At 52.2% G+C, this 25,870-nt stretch overlaps 1 protein-coding gene across 3 annotated transcripts in view; it reads left to right on the forward strand.

Annotated features, from left to right (window-relative positions):
* Dab2ip (DAB2 interacting protein) overlaps positions 1-25,870 on the forward strand; it is a 174,442-nt gene that overhangs the window by 5,364 nt on the left and 143,208 nt on the right. Inside the window, exon 1 of one of the 3 annotated variants that reach the window (XM_057754503.1) lies at positions 17,378-17,630. The exons of 1 other annotated variant lie outside the window; for it this stretch is intronic. In XM_057754503.1, the coding sequence (XP_057610486.1) occupies positions 17,528-17,630 (103 nt within the window). In that variant the 5' untranslated portion in view covers positions 17,378-17,527. Of the gene's footprint in view, positions 1-17,377; positions 17,631-18,507; positions 18,658-25,870 lie in introns of those variants that run through there. One more of the 3 variants, XM_057754507.1, reaches the window with a different exon arrangement.

Raw genomic sequence — 25,870 nt, forward strand, 5'->3', positions numbered from 1 at the left:
TGAATTCAGGCCTAGGAGGCTGTAATCAAGCCTGCCCTGCCTCTCAGGCCTCCTCCCAATTCTGAAACTCAGTAGGCCCTGGACCAAGACCTGGGAATCCTCAAGACTCAGTTTCCTCATCTGCACCGAAGCAATAATATCAGCCTGGTCAACCTGAAGTAGGGAAGGAAATGAGCAATTGGCTCCTTCCATTGTGTGTGTGTGCGTGTGTGTGTGTGTGTGTGTGTGTGCATGAGTGCGTGTGTGTGCGTGTGTGTGTGTGTGTGTGTGCAATCGCTCTAGCTGCCCTTGACGAGTGAAGCCAGGTACAAAGAGCCAGTCCCTCTGACTGAGGACCTCCTAAGCACCAGGCTGTGGACTGAACACTCATGGATGGAGCTTCAGACTTCCCTGCCTGCACTCAGAGAAACCATCAGGTTCTGAAGGGTCCCAGGATGTACGGCCACAGACGGTACTTGTAACTCAAACCCAGGACCCCTAGACAATGTGACAGCTAGTTTTGTCAACTTGTAGAATTTCTGGAGAAGAGAGTTTCAGTGAGGGATTGTCTAGACTAAGTTGGTCTGTGGGGAGACTGTCTTGATTATGTAATTGATGAGGGAATGGAATACCCAGCCTCAAAGTAGGTGGCACCATTCATTCCCTGGTTTTGGGTTTCAAACTGTATCAAAAGCAAAAAGCAAATTAAATGTGAGTATACATGTGTCCTGCTCTTGATCGTGGCTAGGACTACCTGTGTCCAGTTCCTGCTACTGGACCTGTCCAGAACCATAGACCGTAACCCGGGATTGAGAGCCTACTCAACCTCTCCAGAACCATAGACTGTAACCCGGGATTGAGAGCCTACTCAACCTCTCCAGAACCATAGACTGTAACCCAGGATTGTGAGCCTACTCAACCTTTCCAGAACCATAGACTGTAACCCAGGATTGTGAGCCTACTCAACCTCTCCAGAACCATAGACTGTAACCCAGGATTGAGAGCCTACTCAACCTCTCCAGAACCAGAGACTGTAACCCAGGATTGTGAGCCTACTCAACCTCTCCAGAACCACAGACTGTAACCTGGGATTGCGAGCCTACTGGACCTCTCCAGAACCACAGACTGTAACCTGGGATTGCGAGCCTACTCAACCTCTCCAGAACCACAGACTGTAACCCGGGATTGTGAACTGAAACCTTCTTCCCTGGGTGTTTTTGTCAGACATTTCATCACCCAATGGAAGCGATGCTAACACAGGTGCCTGCCCTCAGGTGCCCATTAACGGTGCCCATTATCTCTGGATTTCCCAGACTCTGATACACTTCATCCTCTCCATTGCCCAGGAAGCCTTGGGCCAGCCTTACTGTGGCCTTCCCAGTGAGGCCACCTGGCTTATTCCTCACACTTGTTACCCACTGAGGTGCCAACAGGAAGAAAAAGCAGTAAGGAAAAAGCAGCAGAGAGGTAGGGCCTTGCATTGCTGATATACCCAGGCCCATGCAGCAGAGAGGCAGGGCCTTGCATTGCTGATGATGCACCCGGGCCCATGCAGCAGAGAGGCAGGGCCTTGCATTACTGATCATGCACCCTGGACTGTGCAGCCAGCTGGGAAGGGAGGCTGGGGACTCAGGGAAGGAGGGGGCTGTACTGACCAGGGCAGGGCCAGGACAAAGCCCTTCCAGAGGGCAGCAGCTGGTGTCCCCTAGCCCTTTGGGAAGGACACCAAAGGAGGGAGAGAGTGCTCACACTCATGTGTGCTTAGGGCAATGGTTCTCAACCTTCTAATGCTGTGACCCCTTAATATGCTGTGGTGACCCCAACCATAAAATTACTTCATTGCTACTTCATAACTAATTTTCCTGCTGTTATGAGTCTTATTTTTTATTTATTTATTTATTTTTGGTTTTTCGAGACAGGGTTTCTCTGTAGCTTTGGAGCCTATCCTAGAACTTGCTCTTGTAGACCAGGATGGCCTCGAACTCACAGAGATCCACCTGCCTCTGCCTCCTGAGTGCTGGGATTAAAGGTGTGCACCACCACCGCCCAGTTTGTTATGAATCTTAATGTAAATACTGTGTTTTCTGATGGTCTTAGGTGACCTCTGTGAAAGGGTCAGTCAAACCCCAAGGGGTCACGACCCACAGGTTGAGAACCACTGAGTCAGGGCAAAGTTGTCACATTCATAGAATATTAGTTTCTGGAAGCCCTTTTCCCTCCCACTCTCCCCTCTGTTGTTCTTCTGTGAGCTCCTCAAGGGTATATAGGGTAGGCAGAGGTGGGGCGTGGGAGAGGCGGGGCCTGTCAGGGCCCCTCCCCTTGTGAATACCAGCCCTGCACAGAATGATGGATCCTATTAACTAGTCCGGAGGCTGGCTCAGCTCCCCTAAGCCCTCCTGTCTCTGATGTTCTTCCTGGCACATGTCCCATTCTCATTTTGTAGGGGACAACACAGAGGCACTTGTCCACATTTTAGCTTCGCCCTGCAAGAGACAAGTCCTGATTCCCCCCAGGTTGCATGACTACTGCTTCGGACCTGGATGTTCTGAGGTGAGCAGGCTCTTCCTTGCAGGCCTCCCTCGACTCTGGACCCAGCCTTTTCCCACTTTCCAGCCCCATTGCTTCTGCTTCCTGGCTAAACTGTGGGTCAGCTTACCCCAGACCTTCTGAGGCCAAAGCCATGCCCTGATCTTTGAGATGGCTCTCAAGAGGTCACCTTTGGAAGCCCAGTTTGTTTAAGACAGGGTTTCTTTGTAGCCCTGACCATCCCGGAACTTGCTCTGGCTTCAAACACAGATCTCTCCCTGTGCTCCTGAGTGCTGGGGTTAAAGGTGTGCGCAACCAGGCCCAGCTCTGCCTTTAGCTCCACCTCATTTCAGCCCTGGACACCTAGGCAGCTGCCTCACCTCTTCTTTGAGTTCCTGCATGTCCTCAGCTCCACGTACAGCTAGTCCCCATGATGTCAGGGTAAAATTTAAGGTCACTGATAGACCATGGTCTGACCCTTAGATGGCACTCAGCTCTGGCCTCAGTGTCACACACCCTCCCTCTCTGCTGCCACCATAATAACTCCCCGTGTCTCCTCGACTTTGCTCTGGGTGGTCTCCTGTCTCAGCTCTTTCCATTCACCCTGGTCTGTCCCACCCATGCCTAGGCCACTGCTCAGGTCACCTCTGCCTGGAAGACTGAGTGTGCCGTTTGGGTGCCCAGGCTTCCCGCTACTCCCCTAATGCTGATGAGTCCAGCTGCCACCTGCTTTGTCCCACATTAGGGCTGGGAATTGCCTGGCCAGCCGGACTGAGAGCTCAGAGGCTGAGGGGCAGAGTAAGGAGGAGGCACAAGGACCCCAAGCTCCTGGCAGGGATGTAGGGCTCACACTGAGAAGGGAGGACACAGACAGCAGGGAGATTCTGAGTGGAAGGGGTGATGGTGTCTGTGTGCACAGAGCCATGCGGTGGCTTTTTATGGGGCAGTCTGATAATTCTTCCAGATGAGACCCCAATTTCGACATGGAGGGATGGGATTCTCGTGTGCCCGTTCATGTTCCCCTTCCCCTGGGAAGCCAGTCTGACCAGCCATGGCGTTGATAGTCCATGTATGCAAATCCTTCAAGGCAGGTAGCATTTCTCTTGTCTTTTGAAGACGCCACCTTGCCCAGTAGGGGGAAATCTTAGCCAGAGGAGGCCTGCCCTGCCTTCCCTTAGGCAGCAGGGTGGCCTGGGTCACAGTGACCCAGGAGAGTGGAGCAGAAGGGGTGGAGGGATACAGATGCCTGTCTGATCCGATGGCTGTGCAGGCCGGCTGGATCACCACAAGCCAGACTTCCTGTCGGTGACCTACATTTCCCCAGCGCCTCTGTGTGCAGACGGATGAGAGTGTGGGGAGCAGGGCCTGTTGGAAAGGGACAGTGTCCCAGCAGAGGGGACTCCGTGGCTGCAGAAACCCTCATGTGGACTGTGAAGGAGTGGAAGGGTTTTCTGCTTATCACAGTCCCCATAGGCTAATTCTGTGTCCAGAATGGCCAGACAAGGCACTGCAGCTGCTGAGAAGACTGAGGTGTACCCCAGTTCTGTCCAGTTCTCCCCCACTTGAGGAGTCTCATGTTGCCCTTCACTATTGGCAGGATACTGGACATGGAGTGGAAGATGTAGACATTAGTGCTGGCAGAAGGAAGTAGAGGAGGGAGGGGAAGAGGGAGGGGAGGAGGGAGAAGGGCAGTCTTCAGAGGGAAAAGGCTTTGGGTCTGTCCTTGAAGCCTAGGTGGTTCAGGGCCACATAAGGGCTACTGGCACCTGGGCATGACGCAGAAGAGTTTCTTCCTCCCAGTGAGGTCTGCCATTGAGGGAGGGGCTGTGTGAGCTCCATGGTTGGAGCTGGCATGTGCCCTGATGAGAGATACCCACCCGTACCCATCCCAAGGCTTCCTTCCACCAGCTTTGTGGAGGGCAGAGGGTAGCTGTCGACCTTGGTGGGCTCTTTTTTCAGACGGCCCTCACCTTCTTGGTCCATCTCTGTCTCTGGCTATCTCTGTGCATCTTTTTCATTCCTCTCATGCCCGTCTGCCTCAGCGAGGCCCTACTATGTGAAGAAACAGGAGCACAGTGGGGCATTCTCTTGTTCTTATGCCCCTGGTGGAAGCCAGTCTTGTACCTTCTGCCTGGGACACCCTGGCAGTCTCTCCTCTGAAGTCTGCCACATTCTTTCCTGCTGCCTCGCCTGTGCGGTCCAGCCCAGTCTCCCTGCTCTGGTCTCTGCTCTCCCACAGGGTCCTTGGCACCACTTACGCTCCTCAAAGGGCACTGATTAATGCCGATCCTGAGTCTGGATTGTAGATTCCAAGGTCCCCGCCATCTTCTGGGTCCCTTAGTCTGAGAGTACCCATAGCCCTTTCTCACATCCAGTCCCTCCCCTTCCTGTGCTCTGGCCAGTCTACACGAGGTCCCCATCTTCCCAAGGTCCTGCTCTCGACCAGAGAATCTTGCTACTGTGTGATACCACGGTCCTCAGCCATCTCCCTCGCGTGTTCTGCTCAGGGATCCAAGGCAGCCTTGTCGCACTCTGTGGTCTTTTCCCGCTGCACATACCGTGGAGCCTACCTAACTCAATGGCTGAATGCTTTCTCTGGGATGTTTGTTGAGTGAAAAAATGAACAACTGAATGACTTGATGTAATGAGAAGCACTTTGCAAGCTACAAAGTGTTCCATTTGGACCAACACATGGAGAACATGGGCCCAACAGCAGGGGATGCTGGAGGAAGTCCTAATGGGGAGGGCCTTCAGCCTAGACAGGAGTCTTCAACCTTCAACTGGAATTCATGATAACTGTTGGGGTAGAGTGGTGCTGTCCTGTGAATTATAGACCCTACTTTGTAGAGTCCAGCTGGGACAAAGACGGCCCTCGGCATGGATAAGTTAAGTAGCCATGTCACTGGGCATGGGGGTGCCTGTCGGTCAGTATTCCGACACTCAGGAGGCTGCAGGGCAGGGAAAGAGGGTCTTGAATTACAGGATAGGTGGAAAGAGGGAGAGAGAGGAAAAGGGGGAGAGAGGAAGGGAGAGGGAAAGAGAGAGTGATTACATGTTAGTGTGGCCATCACTGTCCTGGAGAAGGGAAGGCCAGGGTAGCCCTCTGTAGCCAGGAACAGTCCAAGCCTCTCCCCGTGTTTCCACCCTTGACAGTACCGCCTCACCCTTGGGCTCGTTAAGATCTAGTTAGGGCTGAGGGCCAAGCTAGCTGCCTGGTGAACAAAAGAACTTGGCCAGGGCCAAGGAGGACTGCGGGGCTGTGGGGAGCAGGAGCGAGATAAGGGGTTGGGGCAGTAGGAGCTGTCTTCTGGACAGCCTTGGTCTTCCAAACCACAGCGCTGCCCCATTGAGGCAAGGCGTGGGACTCCTGTCCCAAGGTCAGAGGTGAGAGGTCAGAGGTCACATTCCAGGCCGGGGACCAGGCAGTGTGGGATGGACAGGAGGCAGCCTGAAGCCTCGAGTCCATTGTCCATGTGCTGTGTCTCAGAGGGAACCAGGTTGTCTGGACTGTGTGTGACAGAGGGGCTGGGAGGAAAGACGAGGTCGTGGAGCTCGCAGGCCCTGCATTCTGTGCACAGTCAGACAGGGCTGACAGTCCAGGTCTTGGTCACCACCTCCCCAGCTGGAGTCCGTCATCGGCTCCCTGTAACCCTCAAGATTCACCTCCAGATCTTCAACAGCCCCTAAAGGTTCTTGACAACCCTGGGTAGATAACTTTCCCTACCTGCAAAGGTCACCAAGACCAGGTCAGTCTTCAGCCAGACTGAGTGGCTCACAGCTCCTTAAATAGCTTATCCAATAATTCCTGCCTATCAATTCTGGGCCTAAGATGCTTGCTTCCTCTTCACCCGTGTGCCCAAACCCACCAGCTCCTACTTAGGCGTTGATGTCCCTTTGGTGCCCATATCTTCTGGGAAGCCTTTTCAGGTTAGTGGCAGTACCAGGGGTGTGGATGGTGCAAGTCACTTCAGGAGGAAGTGGGAGGAGCACTGGGAGGAGCAGGAGGCCTGATCTAAGGTCCGGGAGGAGCAGGGAGGCCTGATCTAAGGTCCGGGAGGGGAGGAGGCCTGCTCTAAGGTCCAGGAGAGGAGGAGGCCTGATCTAAGGTCCGGGAGGGGAGGAGGCCTGCTATAAGGTCCGGGAGGGGAGGAGGCCTGCTCTAAGGCAAATGGTGGATGTTTCACTCTTCTGCAGCCTTGGGCCTGTGTGTAACCAGGATCACTGTTTAGAAAAAGGGGAGAGAGGATTAGAGGATTAAAACGACAGAGAGAAAAATGGGCCACCACAGTCAGGGCACAGCCTGTCCTTCTGGCCATCAGGGCGTGTTCTGGGTAGACTGAACCTCATCCTGGAGCTTGGGGACAGACAGACACTGAGATTTGATCTCAGGATAGATGGGTGTTCAGAGATGGGATGGGACTCAGGTAGGCACATTTTAGTCCACACAGGACTGCAGGTAACATCAGCCCTCACTACACCCTGGTCCTGGACTTGGGGCACCTATGTCTGAGGAGACCCACAGGGCTATGATCTGGAGAGGCCCCTTTCCTTAACCCAGCTTCCATCAGATCACTTTGTTTTGGTCTGTTGGTTTTCATTTGAAACGGGAGTTTCCGCCTACAATCCCAGCACTTAATAGGTGGAGGCTGGAGGACCAAGAGTCCAAGGTTTTCCTTGTTTACACAGTCTGATGCCATCTTGGGCTGCAGAAGACTCTGTGGTGGTTTGAATAGGAAGGGCTCCCATAGGCTCATACACTTGAATGATTAGTCACCAGGAAGTGGAACTGTTTGAAGGAATTAGAAGGATTAAAAGGTGTGGCCTTGGAGGAGGTGTGGCTTTGTTGGAGGAAGTATGGTATTGGGAGTGGGTTTGGGGGTCTCAAAAACCCATGCTAGGCCCAGTCTCTCTGTCTACCTCTTCTTCTTTATCTCTGCCTGCAGATCAGGCTGTGGCTCTCAGCTACTGCTCCAGTACCATGCCCCCACCATGATGATCATGGACTAACCCTCTGATACTGCAAGCAAGCCCCCAGTTAAATGCTTTCTTTGACAAGAGTTGCCTTGGTCATGGTGTTTCTTCGTAGCAATAGAACAGTGACTGAGACAGACTGTCGCAAAAAGACAACCTCCTTCCACCTCCTCCCCACAAAATGAGTTGAAAGAAGAGTTCTATAGCTCGTTGGTTTAAAGAACTGGTTTTCAAACCTAGAAATAGAATCCCCAGTTCTGGGAAGTCAAGAGGACCGCTGAGCTCCAGGCCAAAAATCCATACAAAGAGCCTTACCTCTCTGTTCTTGTAGAGATGGGAAGGCAAGGCCTAGAGAGGCCTGGGTGTGGCCTCCGTCCTCAGGGAGAATGGTGACAGCCAGTTCACTTTCTGACCCTTCCTGTGGAACCAGGCCACCCTCTGCCAGAAGCACAGACATGGACCAATGAGCATCTCAAAGTTAACAAACACGGGATGACAAGAGGAGCCGCTGGCTTCTGAATGAGAAGTGGGGGATGGGGCGGAGACATGCTCAGAAGCTGGAAGCAAAGAACAGAGCTGGGCGGTTGGGCAGCCGAGCCTCCACCTGCGCTGTCCACGCACTTCCTAAGTTCCTAACTATGGCCAAGGCAGCACTGGGTTTGGAGTGAGGATCTCAGTTCAGTTCTTGACTCTTGCATCTCCACACCACATTCACTTTGGCCAGACCCACGCGCTCTGAGACATCCTGTTCTTTCCCCCATAGAAGGTAGTAAGCCCACCTCCACCTCCGAGTAATTGTAAAAAGGGACTGAACACTTCCTTAAGGTTCTTAACGTTTTTTAATGAGATGGGGTCTCTCTAGAAAGCCCTGACAGACCTAAAACACAGTGCAGACCTGGGTGGTCTTGAACTTGGGGATCTGTCTTCCTCTGCCTGTGCCAACATGCCTGGCTCCCAGCGGAATAGCTCAGTAAATGCCTTAACCTCCCAGCCTCAGTGACCCCATCTGCACACAGTACAGTGGCAGCCCCCACCTCCTCCACAGCATGTAATGGGTTGGAAAGTGTTAAAATAGCTAAAATTGGCTCAAATCCATGATTATCATTAGTTTTACTCAGCAGTGTCTGGGCTTACTGAAAGAACGAGGTAATAAATGAATGGGAGGGAAATTAGGGCTCTCCCAGAAAACACCTGATGACTCCAACTCCATCTAGTGTGCCCACGTAGCTGGCTGTCCACCCTGACTTCCTGTGGCCCTGCAGCATTTAGCATTTTTGTCTTGACGCATGGAGGTAGGCTCCATTCTGCTCTGAGATGATTCTGGGTGACAAAGAAGGAACTTCGGGAGCCTTGAATCGAATCTTTGCTTCAGAAAGCGTAACCAACCTGGAAGTCAGAATTCCCCGAAGCCGAGGATTCTGGGAGGATACTTCCAGGCATTAAAACTAAATTAGACCAAGGTAGCTCTGCTATTACCAAATAATTCCCCACGATTACAGAAAGCAGCCATGAATTCTGACGGCGGCTGAACTTCAGGTGACTTACTCCAAAAATCTGCAAAACCTGCAGGCTCATCTAATTGCTTCTCTACGGTGTTGCAGGCAGGTAATTATGCTAATGGGCCTTAAAAAAAATCACCTTTCTGGTCTGGGATTGGGAGGGCTTGAAATGAAATGTGAGCAGTGGATACTTCCAGCAGCAGAGGCTAGAAGCCATGTCTGATTCCAAAGGGGCCCTTTGTCAAGAGGGGGAGAAAGCTGGCTATGCAGCTAGACTTGAAGTGGCCGTATTCTTGACTCTGCCGAGAAGCAACGACCAACAAAGGCTCAGGACCTTTTATCTAATTCAAACAGGCAGGTGTAGTGCCCTAGGCTCCAGGCAAAGCTCTGGCCACAGGCTGGGAGACTATCAACACCAAGAGTGCTTCTGATGCTTGCTAGACAATTAAATAAGGAGGAAACAGTAATGTCCTAGCCAGGGTCACTACTGCTGTGATGAAACGCCACGGCCAAAGCAACTTGGGAGGAAAGGGTTTGTGTGGCTCACACTTCCACATTGCTGTTCCTCACTGGAGGAAGTCAGGACAGGAACTCAGAGCAGGAACCTGGAGACATTAGCTGAGGCAGAGGGGTGCTGCTTACTGACCCCCAAGGCTTGCTCAGCCTGCTTTCTTACAGAACACAAGACCACCAGACTAGGGAAGGCCCCACCCACCATGGGCTGGGCCCTCCCACCAACCACTAATTAGGAAAATGCCCCAGGCTTGCCTACAGTTCATCCTATAAAGGCATTTTCGTTTTTTCTTTTCTTTCTTGCCTTTTTTAAAAATAAAATTTATTTAACTTATTTTATGTGTGTTGGTATAACGGTGTGAGATTTTCTGGAACTGGAGTTACAGACAGTTGTGAGCTGCCATGTAGATGCTAGGAACTGAACCCTGGTCTTCTGGAAGAGCAGCCAGTGCTTTTAACTACTGAGCCATCTCTCCAGACCCTAGAGGTATTTTCTTAATTGAGTTTCCTTCCTCTCAGATGACTTCAGCCTGTGTCAAGTTGACATATAACCGGCCAGCACAAGATCATGCACATTTTATATTATTATTTTCTTATCAGTTTATTTATTCATTTCCTTCGAGACAGGGTTCTCTGTGTACCTCTGACTGTTCTGGAACTAGCTCTGTAGAATAGGCTGGCCTTGCATTTAAAGAGATTTGCCTGCCTTTGTCTCCCAAGTGTTGGGATTAATGGCAGGTGCCACCACCACCCAGCAATAATTATTTTCTTATGTTGCTGTTTTATTACCTGCCCTTCTCCTAAGTGTTAAGTTTTTTTTCTGGCCCAGTAAGCTTCTCCGCCAATGCAATGGTCCAAATTACACCAAATCTGACCGAATTAGGAAAAGCCCAGGTTTAATGGATGCCAGCGCCCATGGACGCCGGGGCGGGGATGATTCTTTCAACCAAACACTAAGGAGTCAACCTTATTTTCTTCTGAGAGTAAAAGAAAAGTTATGGCCATGACCCCCTCTGTTTCCTGGCCACATCTTTCTGACATCATTCCAGTTCCTGCTTCTGTCTCGGGTTAGTTCCCCCTCTTTCTGAGCCCTGCCTGTTCTCCTCTGCCATTGCCTTTTCTTCCTTTTTTATTTTGTTCATTTCTACTTAAATTTCCATTTATTTTTTGTGTATGAGTGTTTTTTTTTGTTTGTTTTTTGTTTTTTTTTTTTGTTTTGTTTTGTTTTTTTGTTTTTTCGAGACAGGGTTTCTCTGTGGCTTTGGAGCCTGTCCTGGAACTAGCTCTTGTAGACCAGGCTGGTCTCGAACTCACAGAGATCCGCCTGCCTCTGCCTCCCGAGTGCTGGGATTAAAGGCGTGCGCCACCACCGCCCGGCTGTGTATGAGTGTTTTGTTTGCACGTATGTCTCTGGTACCACAGGAGGCCAGAAGAGAGCGTCAGATCCCCTGGGACTGGAGTTCCAGATAGTTGTGACCCACCATTATGTGGGTGCTGGGAACTGAACCCCAGGCCCTCTGGAAGAGAGTTGGTGCTCTTAACCACTGAACTGTCTCTGCAGCCTCACTTTGTTTCTTGAGACAGGGTCAGTCACTGAAGCTGGAGCTCACCCAGGGGCAATACTGACTGGCCAGTGCGTTGAGCTCCAGGGATCTGTCTGTCTCTCTAGCCCCTAGGAGCAGGACTGCCGTTCCGGCTGTACCTGGCTGTTAGGTCCAGACTCACACTCAGACCTCAGGCTTGCACAGAAAGCACTTCCCATTGATCTTTTCCCTAGCCTCAGAGGAGGGCTCAGAACACATTGGCTCACCTATGTGAACTCTTCCCTTCAGTAGCCATGCATTTCTGGCTGAACTCTCCTGGGCTGGGCATCTCCACTCCCTGTTCCCTTCCTGAACTATCCCCAGGACAGTCTCTCATCTGTCCCTTTAAATCTGCCTTCCTCCTCCAGATACACACCTCCCCTCCCAGGATCATCCCAGCCAACACACCCCCTCCCAAAGTCCAAGCTTCTGGGAACAGCATTTGGGGCTAAGGGAACCCCAGCTTTCCTGCATGTCCCTGCCCAGTGGTGCTAGCTGTTGTTCCTGAGAACACCAGACTGGAACGTGTTTGCATCGCCCGTCCCCTCCCCTCATTGTCATTTCCTTGGAAGCCACTCTCCTACTCAGGCTGACACTAGGCCCCACAGCCCCCTCCTCTGTCTTAATAGTCATTAGTTTATACTCAGTACTTAATAGGAGGGGCTCACTTATGGGCCATGGGGAGTTTCCTAGGGTCTCTGCTGACACCATGGCCTGCCATGTTCCCTAGCACCTGGGAGCAGCTCCCTGGCCTGTTCACCTTTGTCCCCAGCCCTCTGCTCAGAGCCTGCCCAGAGAGGCCTCAGAGTTCATAAACAACCGGGGATAAGCTGCAGAGGCCTGAACCAAAGCCCCGGAGCCTGGCTAGACCCCCACAGGCTGCAGCTCTCCAAGTGGGTGCACCTCAATCCCTCTTCCATTCCCAGTAGCTCCCACCAGTGTGTAATTCCCAGACCCCTCCCCTCCCCTTCTCTTCCCACCATGCCTGCCATTCTTGCTCTGGGAGTCCTATGAGCCCGAGCCTGAGTGTGCATCTGAGGATACCTCAGTCCCTGGGTGTTTGGTTGTTTGTCTCTTGTTGAGACAAAGTCTCATGTATCCCAGGCTATCCTATATAATAATTCATGATGACCCCGATCTCCTGATTTTCCTGCCTCGACTTCCGAAGTGCTGGGATTACGTGTATGTACTACCATACCTAATTACCATGCCTTCTTTACATGAATATCTGGTAACTAACAGTGTTTGTCCTATGATGAGAGCCTATCCATGGGGGGTCTGTAAGTAGACCCGGATTCATCCCCCAGCAAACATTTACTGAGCACATACTATGTGCTAGGGCCCTTGCTGAGGACGAGAGGTGATGCAATAATGAACACTAGGGGTGATCCCTGTACTCAGGGGCCCCCAACTCCTGGTGATCAGACAGTGAAGGTACAGCTACCACCTGCCATCGGCAGCATGAAGGAAAACCCCTAGGTCAAGTGTCTAGTGAACGCAAGGGGAGGCTCCTCTCGGGAAGTGACATTAACTGACTCCTGGAAGAAGCTAACCAGACCAGGAAGGGAAAGGACAGAAGAGGTGAGGTCTGAGGAAGGAGTATTTTTATTTGAGAACTCTGAGATTAGCTGGAGTGACTGACAGCAAAGAAGGCAAGGAAAGGTGGCACAGAACGAGGCTGGGAGGCTTCTGATCCTCCAGCTCCCAGGCCAGACCCTCGGCGATGCTTTTGTTTAGAACCAGTGAACTCCCTGGGAGTTTTTTTTTTATCAGCCACACAAACACAACACGGAGCCCCTGCAAGCTTTTCGGCAGAGTAGGGGGGATGTGATTGGATCTGTGTTCTGCCAGTCTCTCGAGAGGTACCAATGGGCAGGATCCACAGGGAGGAAGGCACAGAGGCAGGGAAGTAGCCTGGTGCTCTGAGAAGCTTGGGCAAAGGAGCACAAGTGCCCGCTGGGCTGCGGATGCACATGTGGGAGTCACTGGTGAAGGAAGGACAGCAGGGCTCCGACACTTGAAGTCTGTTCAGAACATTAAGGGCAATCAGATTCTGAGAGTATTATCTTCCAACTGACCAGAGAGTAAGATGAAACAGCCCAGAAAAACTAGGGGAGAAACAGGGAGAATGTGATGAGACAGAAGGGAAAAGAATTGCCAAAAAGACTGATGGTCTTCTAGACAGCCATTAAGAAAAATGGTAGGGGCTGGGGGTGTAGCTCTGTTGGGAGAATGCTGGACTAACATACAGAAACCTTGGGTTTGATCCCCAGCATATCCCACAAAGTCATGCAAACACACAAAACAGACAGAAAAATAAGCAAGGTAGTACACACTTATAATCCCAGCCTGGGAAGGAGGTGCAGCTAGGAGGATCATAAACTCGGGGTTATCCTTAGTTGCACAGCCAGACTGAGCTAGACTGGGCTACATGGAACCCTGTCCCAAAAAGATGACAAACTATAAGTCAGGTGGGGTGCCTGCCTTCCAAGGCCCATTTGCATGAGACAAAGGACCATCAGTGACTAATGTTTATGTCACTTGCGTGATGGGATTTAAATCAAAGAGACTGATTTATTAGCTTAGAAGATCTCTCATCAGAGCCCTTGATGTGCACAGAGCTGTTCTTTTCCAGTGACCAACCAGCCCTCTCAACTTCATGCTTTCGCTTGCACGGAGAACATGTAACCCGGCTGATTCATCTTCTAAAGTCTGGACCATAAGCAAGTCCCAATCCTGCATGCTGCATTGATGGAAGCTGCCGACAGGAGGACATATGTAGATTTTGCATATCCAAGTGCAGATGATGCATTTGGTAAATCATTTCAGACATGTCCCCCGGGGAAGGTGCCGCAGGCTCTGTCGCCCCTACAGATGGAAGCTGGCAAGGAAAAGACAGGTCCAGATTGAGATCCTGGGATATATGTGAGAACATATTGGAGGAGAACAGGGTGGCTATGGGAAGACTAAGAGGACCTGCAGGGCTGCCATGCTGTGCAACCCAGCCCCTGGGAAGGGGCATGCTGGCATGAGGAGTGAGCGAGGATACTAGAGCGAGCTCTTAACTCTTGGCTCCCGAGCCAGCCTCCAGATGAATGCTCCTTTCTGTTCAGGACTAGTTCACACCCTTGTTGTTGCTTAACCAGCATTCTACTTCCACAGTGGCCTAACTGGGTTCCTTCCACCCTCCTCTGCAAACGTCTTCCTCTTAGTCAATCTTCACATAATTGCTTGACCTAAGAACGGGGCCATGCATTTGGTTCCTGTGATCTCATAGCTCATCCTAATCTCTCCCCGTGACAATCCTCGCCACATACTGGTTGTGCAGACCCTGATAGTGAGGCTCCGTGTTAGATCGCACAGCTAGCGAGTGGATCAGCCTAGATGTGAACGCAGCTCTCTCTGACCTCAAAGTTCATGTTATTCTCAAATACATTCCTGAAGACCATCAGGAGGTGATGGGGATGTCTCCCTTTTGAGAGTGTGGCACGGTTCCCTTAGATTTCTGAGTATTTGAATTCAGTTGGCTCTTATATTCATAAACCTTCTTAGTTGAGTTCCTGTACGGAGGGTGGGACTGCAGTGGGGGCCCAGAAAGGTGTGATATGAGTAGATGTGGTTGTATTCATCTATAATCTTTGTACTAAGGAGGCTGAGGCAAGAGGATTGCAACTTTGAAACCAGTATGACCTAAGCAGAAAGACCTTGTCAAAAAAAAAAAAAAAAAGTCTTCAGGAGACAAATCTTAAACTAGGTGGCACTGCCCATCTTGTGATAATACAGACAATGAGGGACAGGAAGAGATGTGTCAATAATAGATGTGGTCCCCCTCACCCAGGGTCTCACACAGCAGGATTGCAGTGCACACGCACTGAAGCAGAGACAGAGAGCAGTGTGCTAGGAGAATACCCTGCCTGTGCAAACTCACGAGAGCATGAGGGAGCTGAGGGCCTTGGTGGCCTGGCTTGCAGGCTGCACCTGGGCTAAGCAGGGCTTCAAGGGAGATGGACTAGGAAGCTATTAGTGTTCTTTAGGTTTTCTGAGTGCTTCACCGCAGGCCAGGCTATGTTCATGCATCAGCACCTAGACATGATGACATCATTAAAGGGGGAAGGTATCTTTTGGAGCAGAACTGGCTTTTAAAGGAACTCCTACCAGGCTTCCTTTGTGTCTTAAAAAAAGTTTGGGGGGCTAGGGGTGTAGCTCAGTGCTTGTCTGACATTCAAAAGGCATGGGTTCAATTCCCCAAAATAATCACACACACACAGAGAAAGAGAGAGAGAGAGATTGATTTATGCATCACTCCAGCCAAAAAAACCTTACCAAATGGGGAGCGTCTTCCTACTGCATCGCAGCACCCTCTGCCTCCCTGGGGTAAACACTTAGCCGAAAGACGCATTTCCCATGACTCTGCATGCTCTCTGCTTTTACACCTGTACACAGCCATGTGATATATGGGTGTTTGTTTTGTGTGTGTGTGTATGTGTGTTTGAAGAATCCAAATGAATGATATCATGCAATTTGCTCCTGAGCTTGCTCTGTCTCCCTTCCTCGGAGATTCAGACTCCCTCTCGTCCTGGTCCCCGCAGTAGAGAACTTCTCAGATCCCTCCACCACGTGTTCCTGAGTTCTTCTGCACATGGCCGTAGGCGGCCTTGCTGCAGAGAACAAGACATTCACTAGGTGTGTCCCCAAAGGATGACCAAATAGCTGGGTGTTTCTCAGAGCTCCTAGGCTGTTTTCCAGAGTGACTGGACCCACTTCTCCTGGCATGCGTGTTCTGCACACTCCTTCTACCACTCTCCGCCTTGGGGGCTAATCCGGCAGGAGCGAAGGGACACTTTCCTGGGTCTGACACCGTGTTTCCCCAGGCACTCTAAGGCTCTTTGAATTCATTTTCACACATTTTCTTCTGACAATTGCCTGATCAGACAGACTCTGAGTTCTTTTCGTAGCTGAGGATGCCCTTGAACTTCTGATCCTTCTGCCTCCACCTCCCATTTAGCTGAGATTACAGATTTTTGCCACCACACCTGGTTTATGTGGTGTTGGGGATCAAACCAAGGCTTGACTTTCATTTATCTTCTTTTGAAAAACACAGGTTTTACATTTTAATTAAATGCACCCATCTTTCTCTTGATGTTCTGTGTATCTTCAAGAAATCCTGTCCTCTGCCAGGTTTGTCTGCTTGTTTAGACTCAGAATCTAACTGTTAGCTCAGGCTCATGGCCTGGGACTATGTAACCCAGGCTGGCCTTAAACTCACTACAATCTTCCTGCCTCACCCTCCCAAGTGCTGGACATACTAATGTGAGACACCATGCCCAGTTTATTTTTCTATTTAATTATCTAGTATACCTGAAACTTATGAATGGTGTGAGGTAGGGATTCCATTTCTTTTTTTTTTCTAATATGGACATCCAATTGCTCCAGCACCATTTATAGAAGAGTCTCTCCTTTACTGACCTCAAGTACCACTTCTGCCAAATATTAAGTTTCCATACATGTGTGAGTCTATTTTTGCAGCCTCTATTCTAATCCTCCGGCCTATTTATTGACCCTTACCCTAACAGCACTTGTACCTCTTTAGGCTCCTCCCACTGCTTCCTGAGTATACATCCCTGGCGGAGTCTGCATCTTCGTGGAATGCACGTGTCCGCAATGGTCTTGTTTACAAAAAGTTTCTCAAATATTGTCTTGGGACTTTAAAAACTCCCTTTTGCAAGAAGAGATAGATCCAGAAGTGAGATGGCTTGCCAAGGCCACACCATTGAAAAGTGTCGGGTTTAGGTGTCCTCCAACTTCCAAAGCTGCCCGATCCATCCACGGCACATCGCTGCCCCGTATCTGACATTCCCCACTTCGTTCAGCAAGAAACCTCAGAATGAACACTGTGTGCATTGTTGGGGCTCAGATTCCGCATCCAAGGGGCTCTTCCTTACAAGAAGTGGGGACTCTCAAGTCAGGTAGACATGCTCATCCGAGGCATGTGAACATAAAGAAAGTCGGGCCAGGTTCCAGGTCAGTTTCCAGAGCCCTCTTGGGGCGTGTACTTGGTCCCAAGGCACAGCTTCAAAGGACGCAGGCTTCCCCCTGGAATTAAAGGCGTCCTCCCGCCCTCCCGCCTCGAGAGGCAGGAATGCGCAGGATCAGCTTTCAGCAGAGCCACGGCTGCCTTTCCGGGGAGCTCCCCGGACAGGCCCTTCCCCAACGGCCGAATTAACTGGTTCTGTCTGTCCGACTAGGAGAGCAGCTCCCGCTAAAAATAGCGCCCTGCCCCGGTAGGCCTGCTCCCTCCTGGGTCCGCGCCACAGCCGTGGGAGTCCGAGCCGGGACTGCACGAGGAGCGCCGGGAGAGCCCCGGCACGCCAGGGTCTGACCCCCGTGGCCCAAGCGGCGTGCGCAGCCCTGGCGCCACAGGTGCCGCGGAGGGTGGAAGGGCCGACTCCGGCAGGGATGGGTGCTGGGCGCTCGGCCTACCGAGCGCTCGCCTGGGCCTCCCTGCCGCTGCTGGGGCCTCCCGCGGGCGCGCTCTGCGGGGACACGCTCTGCAGCCGAGGTAAGGCCGGGCGCGCGCCATCGCGGGCCTCCGCCTCCTCCCCTCCAGGCCACTCGCTGTCCCCCGGGGCCAGGCGGGGCGGACCCAGGCATCCTCCGGTTTCGGGGACAGGAGCCAGGCAAACTCTGTCAACTCACCTGTCATCAGATCGGAAAAGCCTTTCCCCCTCTTCTGGTCTCAGTGTTTCTATCGCGGAAAATGGGGCGAAGGCATCTGTGTAGGCCAAGGACGCAGGGGGACATCCAGCCCGCGGGATTGGGGGTGCTTCGGAGTTTATGTGAATGGAGGTGCTGTGGGACATTCCTGGCGACATCATAATCGCTGTCCCTTTCTCAGGCCCTGGTACCTGCCTTCAAGCCTGAAGTTGGAGATTGGTGTTGGATGTATAGGAAAGTTTAGGGTGTCATCGCGCGGGGGACGATGCTTGCAGGAGTGGGTAGTCAGAGGGTGACCGAGAAGTAATGAAAGAGAAGCCTTGGCCATCTCTCTGTCCCTGGGCTACAGCTAGGGAGGCGGGGAAGGACCGAGGGGGGCAGGCTGAGGCGTTGTGCGAGCTGGACCCTGAGCAGGGCCAGAGGAGAGGCGTGTGGCCCCGCCTGGACCCCGGCCAAGCCCGGGCGGGGGCGAGCGCTGGCAGCCCTGCCCAGTCCGGCCCGGCGGCTGGTGGAGATGTGGGGTCGATTGACCAAACAGGTGCGCCCCCGCCCCTCCCCGTCCGCCCCCGCTGGGGCCCGTGGGCGGGCGGAGCTGCGGCTGCGGGGCCTGCGATTGGCAGGGAAAGACGGGTCGGGTGGCCGGATAGCAGAGAGCCGCGGCGCCGCGGGAGGCGCGGAGCCGGCCGGAGCTCGCTCCAGCCCGGCCTGCTCCGTTCGGCCCTGCCCGCCCCACGGAAACTTTCCTGCCGCCGAACTGGCAGCCCAAACCCCTGAGACCCGGAGACTTGGTGACTACGCGACCCTGGCCCTGGGCTGACCGACTCCGCTGCCTTAGGGATGGCAATGCCCGGCGGCCAGGTCAGCACATAGAGGTAATTAATGGCTGAAAAGCGCGGGTCAAGTTGAGGGGACCCTAACACCTGCAGGGATCCGAGCGGGGTCTGCTTGAGGACCTTTGGGGCCTCGATACCTTTATAGGACTACAGGGCTGAGGAGTGCGCCTCAGCTTCTCTTTATTTACTTCTCTTTTCTGCTCTGCGGCAGGACCTCTGAGTCTTGTCTGACCCTTTAAACTTTGCTGTTTTCAGCCTCTATCCCTGACCACTGCGGGGCGCAGGATTGACGCTTTCCTCTGGAAGGGAGGGCACACAGGTGGCATCAAGAAGGCACCTTTAGCAGGGGCCTGCAGTCTACAGGAGTTGGGGTACAGGGTTCTCCAGTCTGCCAATTCCAGAAGCTTGCACTGACCCCCAAACCAGCCCCCCACTACACACACACTGTCCCTCCCACGTGGCCCACCAAGTTTGGGGTGTTTGTATTCATTGCTAGCTAGAGCTGTTACTAAGGACGCAGGTGGGCCCAGAGTTCTTTTCTTGGCCTGTTTCCAACCCCACCCTACACTAACAGAACACCTTGAGCTGCACACAGCATGGGGGAGAGCGACCCAAGCCACCATGTTTCCAAGTTCCAACCTGGTGAGGATTGCAAGCTTTTCTGGGTTTGGTCCTTTGGCGCTGTCTGTGCTGCCTGTGCCGGGCTTTATCCCACCTCCTTCAGCAGTTGAGGTCGCGGAGGGGAGTGGCCATAGACTTAACTGTCAGTAAGTCACCGAGAGTCGTAAGAAACACTATTCGTCAGTAGTGTTAACTCCATTCTATTTTCTTGACCTAAAGACTGTGCATCCCGAATTAACCAGACCTAACACCCAGCTCTAGAATCTAGAGAACATGGGTTCAAATCTCATCTTCCTGTGCTCACTATGTGGCCTTGGGAAGTCTTCTAACCTCCCTGAGCTTAAAGCTCCATCAAAATGATCCAGTGGGCATCCGCCCACAGGGTCAGAGAATCCCGAACTTGAAGAGTTTGGTGCCTGAAGGGACCCATGTGCTTCGGGTTCCCTCCTCTCAGGATCAAGTGAGCCCTGGGCCTTTGAGAAATGTGCACACACTGCTTAAGGACAGACGACTCTAGGTCCCCAATTGCAAATGATCCCAGCACCTCCCTTCTCTGTTGGGAATGTGTTGGAAAGTTAGACCTTTGAAAGTGGAGGTGACCCCTGTAAATACTGAGGAGCCGTGAAGAACCATCTCACATGTGATGCGGGAGGAGAGGGGCCAAGTGTAGAGCCTGGTCTCAGCCTTGGCTGGGTGCTCCATACTCGGGCCCTCCAGTGCCCCTTCCCTGGGCTGCATCTGCACTTGATACACAGCTAGACCCTTTGCTCAGATCTTCCAGTCAGCTAAAACATTCTTACTGCTCAGAATGGAAATCTGTATTCCTGCTACATCTACCCAATGAGTGTTCGTGCCCTTTGGGCGCCTGTGTGGGTCAAGCATTCACTGTGGTCCCCTAATTCTGGCTTGCTGTGCCTTCTCTTAGGCACTCAAGGCAATGGGACTGAGTTTTGCAGTGGCTACAGGACTAGTATTGTTTATTATGTACCAGGTCCTGTGTTGGGGACATTACACGCGTCACTGCATTCTTCAGACAGTTGTGTAAGGCACTGCAAGAAGGCTGGCTCTGTCAGGAGGAAGGGACTCACCAAAGGTCATTTGGTCAGTGATGGGGCTGGGCTATACCTCAAACCCAGCAGCAGCCATAGTCTATGCTTCTAATTGTTACCTTTGACTCTGTTTGAATGCCCACCAAGGCGTGTGTATATGTGTGTGTGTGCCCTTGTATGTGTATGTATACACTTGTATGTGTCCAGGCTTGTTATGTGTGCTGGGATACTTTTATCACAAGCACATGGGATACTGGTTGAAATGCAAATTCATTGTCTTTACTCCTGACCTAGAGACCTTCTCTGCCACAACTGTCCAGGCTGTTCACACAGCTCAGCTTAAGAACCACCACCCTCGGGTACTGAGGAAGAGATTGCGGATGGTGGTGGAAATTGGGGCATAGGAGACAGGCCAGAGGGGCAGAGGAGTCCAGGGGAGCTTTCCATGTGTCATACACAAGGGCAGACCTTTGACCTCAGCTTTCTGAAAGGATTGGCACACCTTGCTGAGACCCCTGTGTTCAGTTAGTTGTTCAGTTACTGGGCAGGGGCGCGGATACTGTAGAGGTAGTGTGACCTCCCCGCTTTCTCCTCATTCCAGTGTGGGTTCCTTGGACCTTCCCAGCTAGGAAGCTGTGTGCCTGAGTCTCTAGAGGAGGGCATGGAGTAGGTCTGCGGCTTGTTAAATTTGTCATTTCTGGAGAGCATCTCTGGGGACATCTGTGGGCTGGGCTGGCTATGGTGGGAAGGGCTGTTCACATGGAGTTTTCCAACAGCACATTTCTGCCCTCCCCTTTGAGCCCCCTGAAGGCTGGGGGTTATTAATATGCATTTTGTGGATGAGTTCCTTGGACTCCAGGAAGAGGAAGTGAACATCTAAAGCCCAAGTGTGTTTATGTGGGAAGAGTTGTAGAAACTGGTAGTGTTGGGACTTGAACTCGTGTCCCCTGACTATATACACAGGCCTTCTCTGCACTATGCCTTTCATGGTTTTCCTGTTCACCCAGTGGTGGTTTGATATTAGAAGTCTTGTCCAGAAGATGGAGGGCTTTGGCGGTCCCTTCATATCTTTAGGCTCCTCAGATGTGAAGGAGGAGAGATGAGGCTGTTTACTTAAGTGACCGACCTCCCCTGGCATCTCTGAGGAGAGAGAACCCCAGTGGGTTCAGGGCCCAGACGAAGTTGCTGACTTCAGAATGCAGCAGGCTTCTGCACACAGAGCACTGCAAGAAGGTGGTGGCAGAAATAACTAGGGCTCCGAGTTGGAGCCAATGGGAGCTTGGGGCTCCGGGAGTAACCCAGCTGGAGTCTCCTTCCCAGGCTGAGTAGTCTGGACTAAGGAACCTAGGCGTGAGTGTCTAGCTCCCCTGGTTTCCCTCTCAAGGCACCGCCCCTCTCTCCCTTCAGCCTTCCCTACTTCTGCCCCTACCCAGTGCTCTAGCCTCTTCTAGGAGCAAGCCATCCCAGGTCCCTCGTACCGTGCCATACCTGGGGTGCCTAGCAGCCAGGCTTCTTGAAGCAGCCCTTGTTAGTTAGCTTCAGCTCCCCTGGCTTCGTCATAAATCTTGTTCGCCCTGATAGTGGTTGCCTGTACCCCACCACAGCATCATGGCCCAACCCCGGGCTATGGTGTTAGGCTTTGATGTTCCTTTCTGCTCGCTCTCCCCTGCTCTTTAGGCTTCCAGCATCATGGTCTGTTCCTGAGACTTCTGGAACGCCCTTCCCTCTCTATCACTGTTGGACTGACCAGCAGGTTATCAACGAAGTATGAGCTGCCCCAGCTTGGTACTGGCTAATTTCTGTATGCCAGACTGGCTGTAGACTCTGTGTAACTGAGACTTGAACTCCTGATTCCCCTGCCTCCACCTCCCAAGTGCTGGGATTCCAGGCGTGTGCTATCATGCCTGGCTTATTATGCAGTACTGGGAAGGAGCCCAGGGCTTCCTGTATGCAAAGCAAACACTCTAGGAACTGAGCTATGTCCTACCTCTGACTTGCAGCTCCTGTTAGCGTGCACACTGGCCTGTCTCCCATGGCAGGCCCTGAACTTCCACAGGTTGTCAGACCCTGTATTTCCGAGTGTCCACAAGATTAGCAAGCCAACCCGGCAAGGACCCTCCTATGCTTGATGGCCACTCATCTAGATTGGCAGTACCCTGCCGATGCTTCTGGCCCAGAACATTTTCCTTGGATCCTGCATTCTAGCAGAGGCAGGCAGGAGCCTCTGTGTCTGCTCTTGGGCTGGGCTGACCATTGTTGAAGGACAAACAGATATTTGTGTCTTCTAAGATGATCATGGGTCTGTTACCTCTGTGTGCGTGTGTTGAAGGAGCTGCGGGCTGCATTCCTGCCACCCAGCTCCCGGCTGCCTGGCTAGCTTATACCCCAAAATAACAACACACAAACTGTATTCATATAAACACTGCTTGGCCCATTTCTATTAACGTGTGTAGCACCACGAGGTGCGCTTACCAGGAAGATTCTAGCCTACGTCCATCCTGGGTCGGAGCTTCATCGCCTCTGCCCCAGAGAGCAGAGCTAAGGCGTATGAGCTCACTTCCTCTTCCTCCCAGCATTCTGTTCTGTTTATTCCACCCACCTAAAGGCTGGCCTGTCAAATGGGCCAAGGCAGTTTCTTTATTAGCCAGTGACCTTCCTCCATCATGCGTGCATGCATGTGGTACTGGAAATAGAGTTTGAGACCTCGTATATGATAGACGCGTGCTCTGCCACTAAGCCACTGCCTCCCCTCACCCCAGTCCTGAACTGCTTTTCAGAAATTCCCAACTGGGTGGTAGTGGCACATGCCTTTAATCCCAGCACTCGGGAGGCAGAGGCAGGCGGATCTCTGTGAGTTCAAGGCTAGTCTGGTCTACAAGAGCTAGTTCCAGGACAAGCTCCAATGCTACAGAGAAACCCTGTCTCAAAAAAAAAAAAAAAAAAAAAAACCAAAAAAACAGATTCTCTTCTGGCCTTATGATGTCAAAGATGGACAGGTCTATAAACAGGTATAAGAGGCCCTTGTCAGCTCATTTCTTCAGACCAGAGTCTGTCTCAAATGAGAACAGCCCAGACCTCCTCTAGACTCAAGAGAACATTTGGGGATTATGAAGGGTCTGCTGGGGTTTGGGGGACTATTCTGCGCTCACAGATGTTGTCCTAGGGGGAGCCAAGAGGGTCACATGACTTTCTAGGGTTGCACAGCATCTCGGAGAGGGTTTGTCTCTTACTGAAAGAGGGCCGTGGAGGCCTGGAAGCCGAAGAATAAGCAAACCACAGACAGATTTATGCTAAACACAGCATTTGTTTAAACCGCTTGCCTTGTGAAGTCCACTTGTCCAGTGGGACAAGCTTAACCTAGGCCTCCTCAGTCTTCTGGTGACTTTCTGCAGGGGACACTTGGTTGGCAAACTCACCCCACCCACCATCTCCCCCATTTCCTTGTTTCCCTCCTGGTTCTCAGTGCACCTGACCAGTGGAGCTGTTGTGGTGCCGCAGGAGCAAAGGCAGGGTTTGTCCTATGAGATGTCCCTGTTGGACACTGAGTGAATGCAAGCAGAGGGAGGCTGGGAGATTGACAACCGCATGGATGAGTTTAGGGCTGGGATTGTGTGGTAGAGTGCTTGCTTGCAATGCATGAAGCCCTGGGAACCATTCTCAGTATGAGACTCAAAGGAATGTAGCTGCCAGCTAACACTCATGCAGGTGGGCCTGGGGACAGGTAGGACCCATATCCTGAAAGAGGAGGCTCCTTGTAAGGCATGAGGGCTGGTTCCCATTGAAAACTGTCTTGGGGATCCTGGAGGGACAGGTGATAGATAGTGTTCCACAACTCCCTTGCACAGATTGGAACCCCTGGAGCCCCCAAAATCCCCCATCTTTGCTAATGAATTTCTTTTCAGGTTGCTTTGTCAGCTTCCCTGCCTTTGCCCCATAGAGGCTGATTCCCAGTAGCACAGGTGTCTCAGGGTTGACCCCTGGAGGTGGCCCCAGAAGGGCCAGGAGGGGCACTGGGTAAAGGAATAAAGAGAGGAATGAGTGTGGCCTTTCTCAGCATGGAAATACGACTGTCATGGAAAATACATGACAACCGCGTCCACTAGGAAGTGGTTGTTTGCTGGGAACACTGAGGACCCAGCCAGACATAGTGGAAGCTGGCAGCAGTTGGAGCAGAGACCTCAGGGCCTTTCCCGGCAGAGGGACCGCCATCAGCCGTCAACACTGGCTGGCGCTACTTCCAGGAGGAGAGCATTCTTAAAAGACCCTGTCACCCCGATAGGAATTGGCGGGGTGTGTGAGGGATTTGTTTTTCGGTCAGGATGTGGGGAGTTAAAAATAGACTCTGTAATCCCTTGGGTTCGTGTCACACTTGAGGCTCTGCAGAGCCCTCTGGCTCCATTATCTCCCCTGAGTGGCTCTGCTGCCGCTGTTGAAGTGGGTGGAGGCTGGGCTGCCGACTTTCGTGAGTACACAGAGGGGTGCACCCAGTTTCTTGCTCGGCACAGACACTGCGTCCAGAAGTTAACAGCAGAATCCTAGTCTGTCCGCAGCCTCCCGTATCTGAGTTCGGAGGAGCCCACTGCGAGTCAGCAGACTGGAGGAGTGGTGGAATCGCTTGAACACATATTCAGATAGATTTTTTTTCAGCCAGATACCAAAGGTGGCAGGAAGGGCAGAGGTGGATCAAGGCTCAGGGCAAAGACTGGGTATGAGAGCAGCAGAAAGCTGTGACCTGCTAGATTCGGGAGCGGGGAGATGGTGAGGAGGCTGAAATAGAAAAGTTCCATGGGGATGTCTTTGATGATGTAATAGGATTGTGGGCCAGCTACAATCTCAAAACTCAGGAGGTCAACATATGAGTTCTAGGCCAGCCTGAAACTATTTCAAAAACAAACGAAAACAGAAAAGGAAAAGGGTTGGGAACGTTCTCAGTGGCTGGCATATACAAGGTCCCGGGTTCAGTCCTCAGCACTCAAAGACAGCCAAAAGGATTGTGACAGCCGTATTTCCATGCTGAGAAAGACCATGCTCGTTCCTCTCTTCCTGGCCTTTCTCTGATGACTGGGTCCTGCTCTGGGGTCACCTACAGGGGTCAAAGGACATTACAGGCGATAAGGAGCCTTTGAGGACCACGGAGCAGGGTGGTGACCTGCACTAGAAGGAGTAGTGTCTTTTGTCTTTAGTGTGGGTGCCCTGTAAATCTGACTGTGTCCCCATTTTCTGCTGTCTGGGGAAAGCCGGAACACGAGTTTCTCTGCTCTTTCTGGTTTTAAAGAGGTGGTCCAGGTTTCCCATCTGTCCAGTTCCTGAGGTGGGAGAAGGGAGGCGAGCGGGGGTGGGGCTGTATCCAAAGGCCCTTTTTCCAGGAAAAGGCTGACTCCGGGAGCCTCTGCAGGACACTCCGTCTTACCTTACAGTCTGTCTGACAAGCTTCCAGCCTGCCAGCCCAGCTTGTTCGACTTCCCCTTCCAGCCTGCTTCTCCAGGATGCCTGCCCAGTCTGCCCACAGCACTGCCTTCTCCTTCCACTTCTCAGCACCTCCACAGGCTCTGGCTCTGCTACCTCCCACCTCAGCCATGGCT

Source organism: Chionomys nivalis, chromosome 22, assembly GCF_950005125.1.
Source record: "Chionomys nivalis chromosome 22, mChiNiv1.1, whole genome shotgun sequence".
Lineage (NCBI taxonomy): Eukaryota > Metazoa > Chordata > Mammalia > Rodentia > Cricetidae > Chionomys > Chionomys nivalis.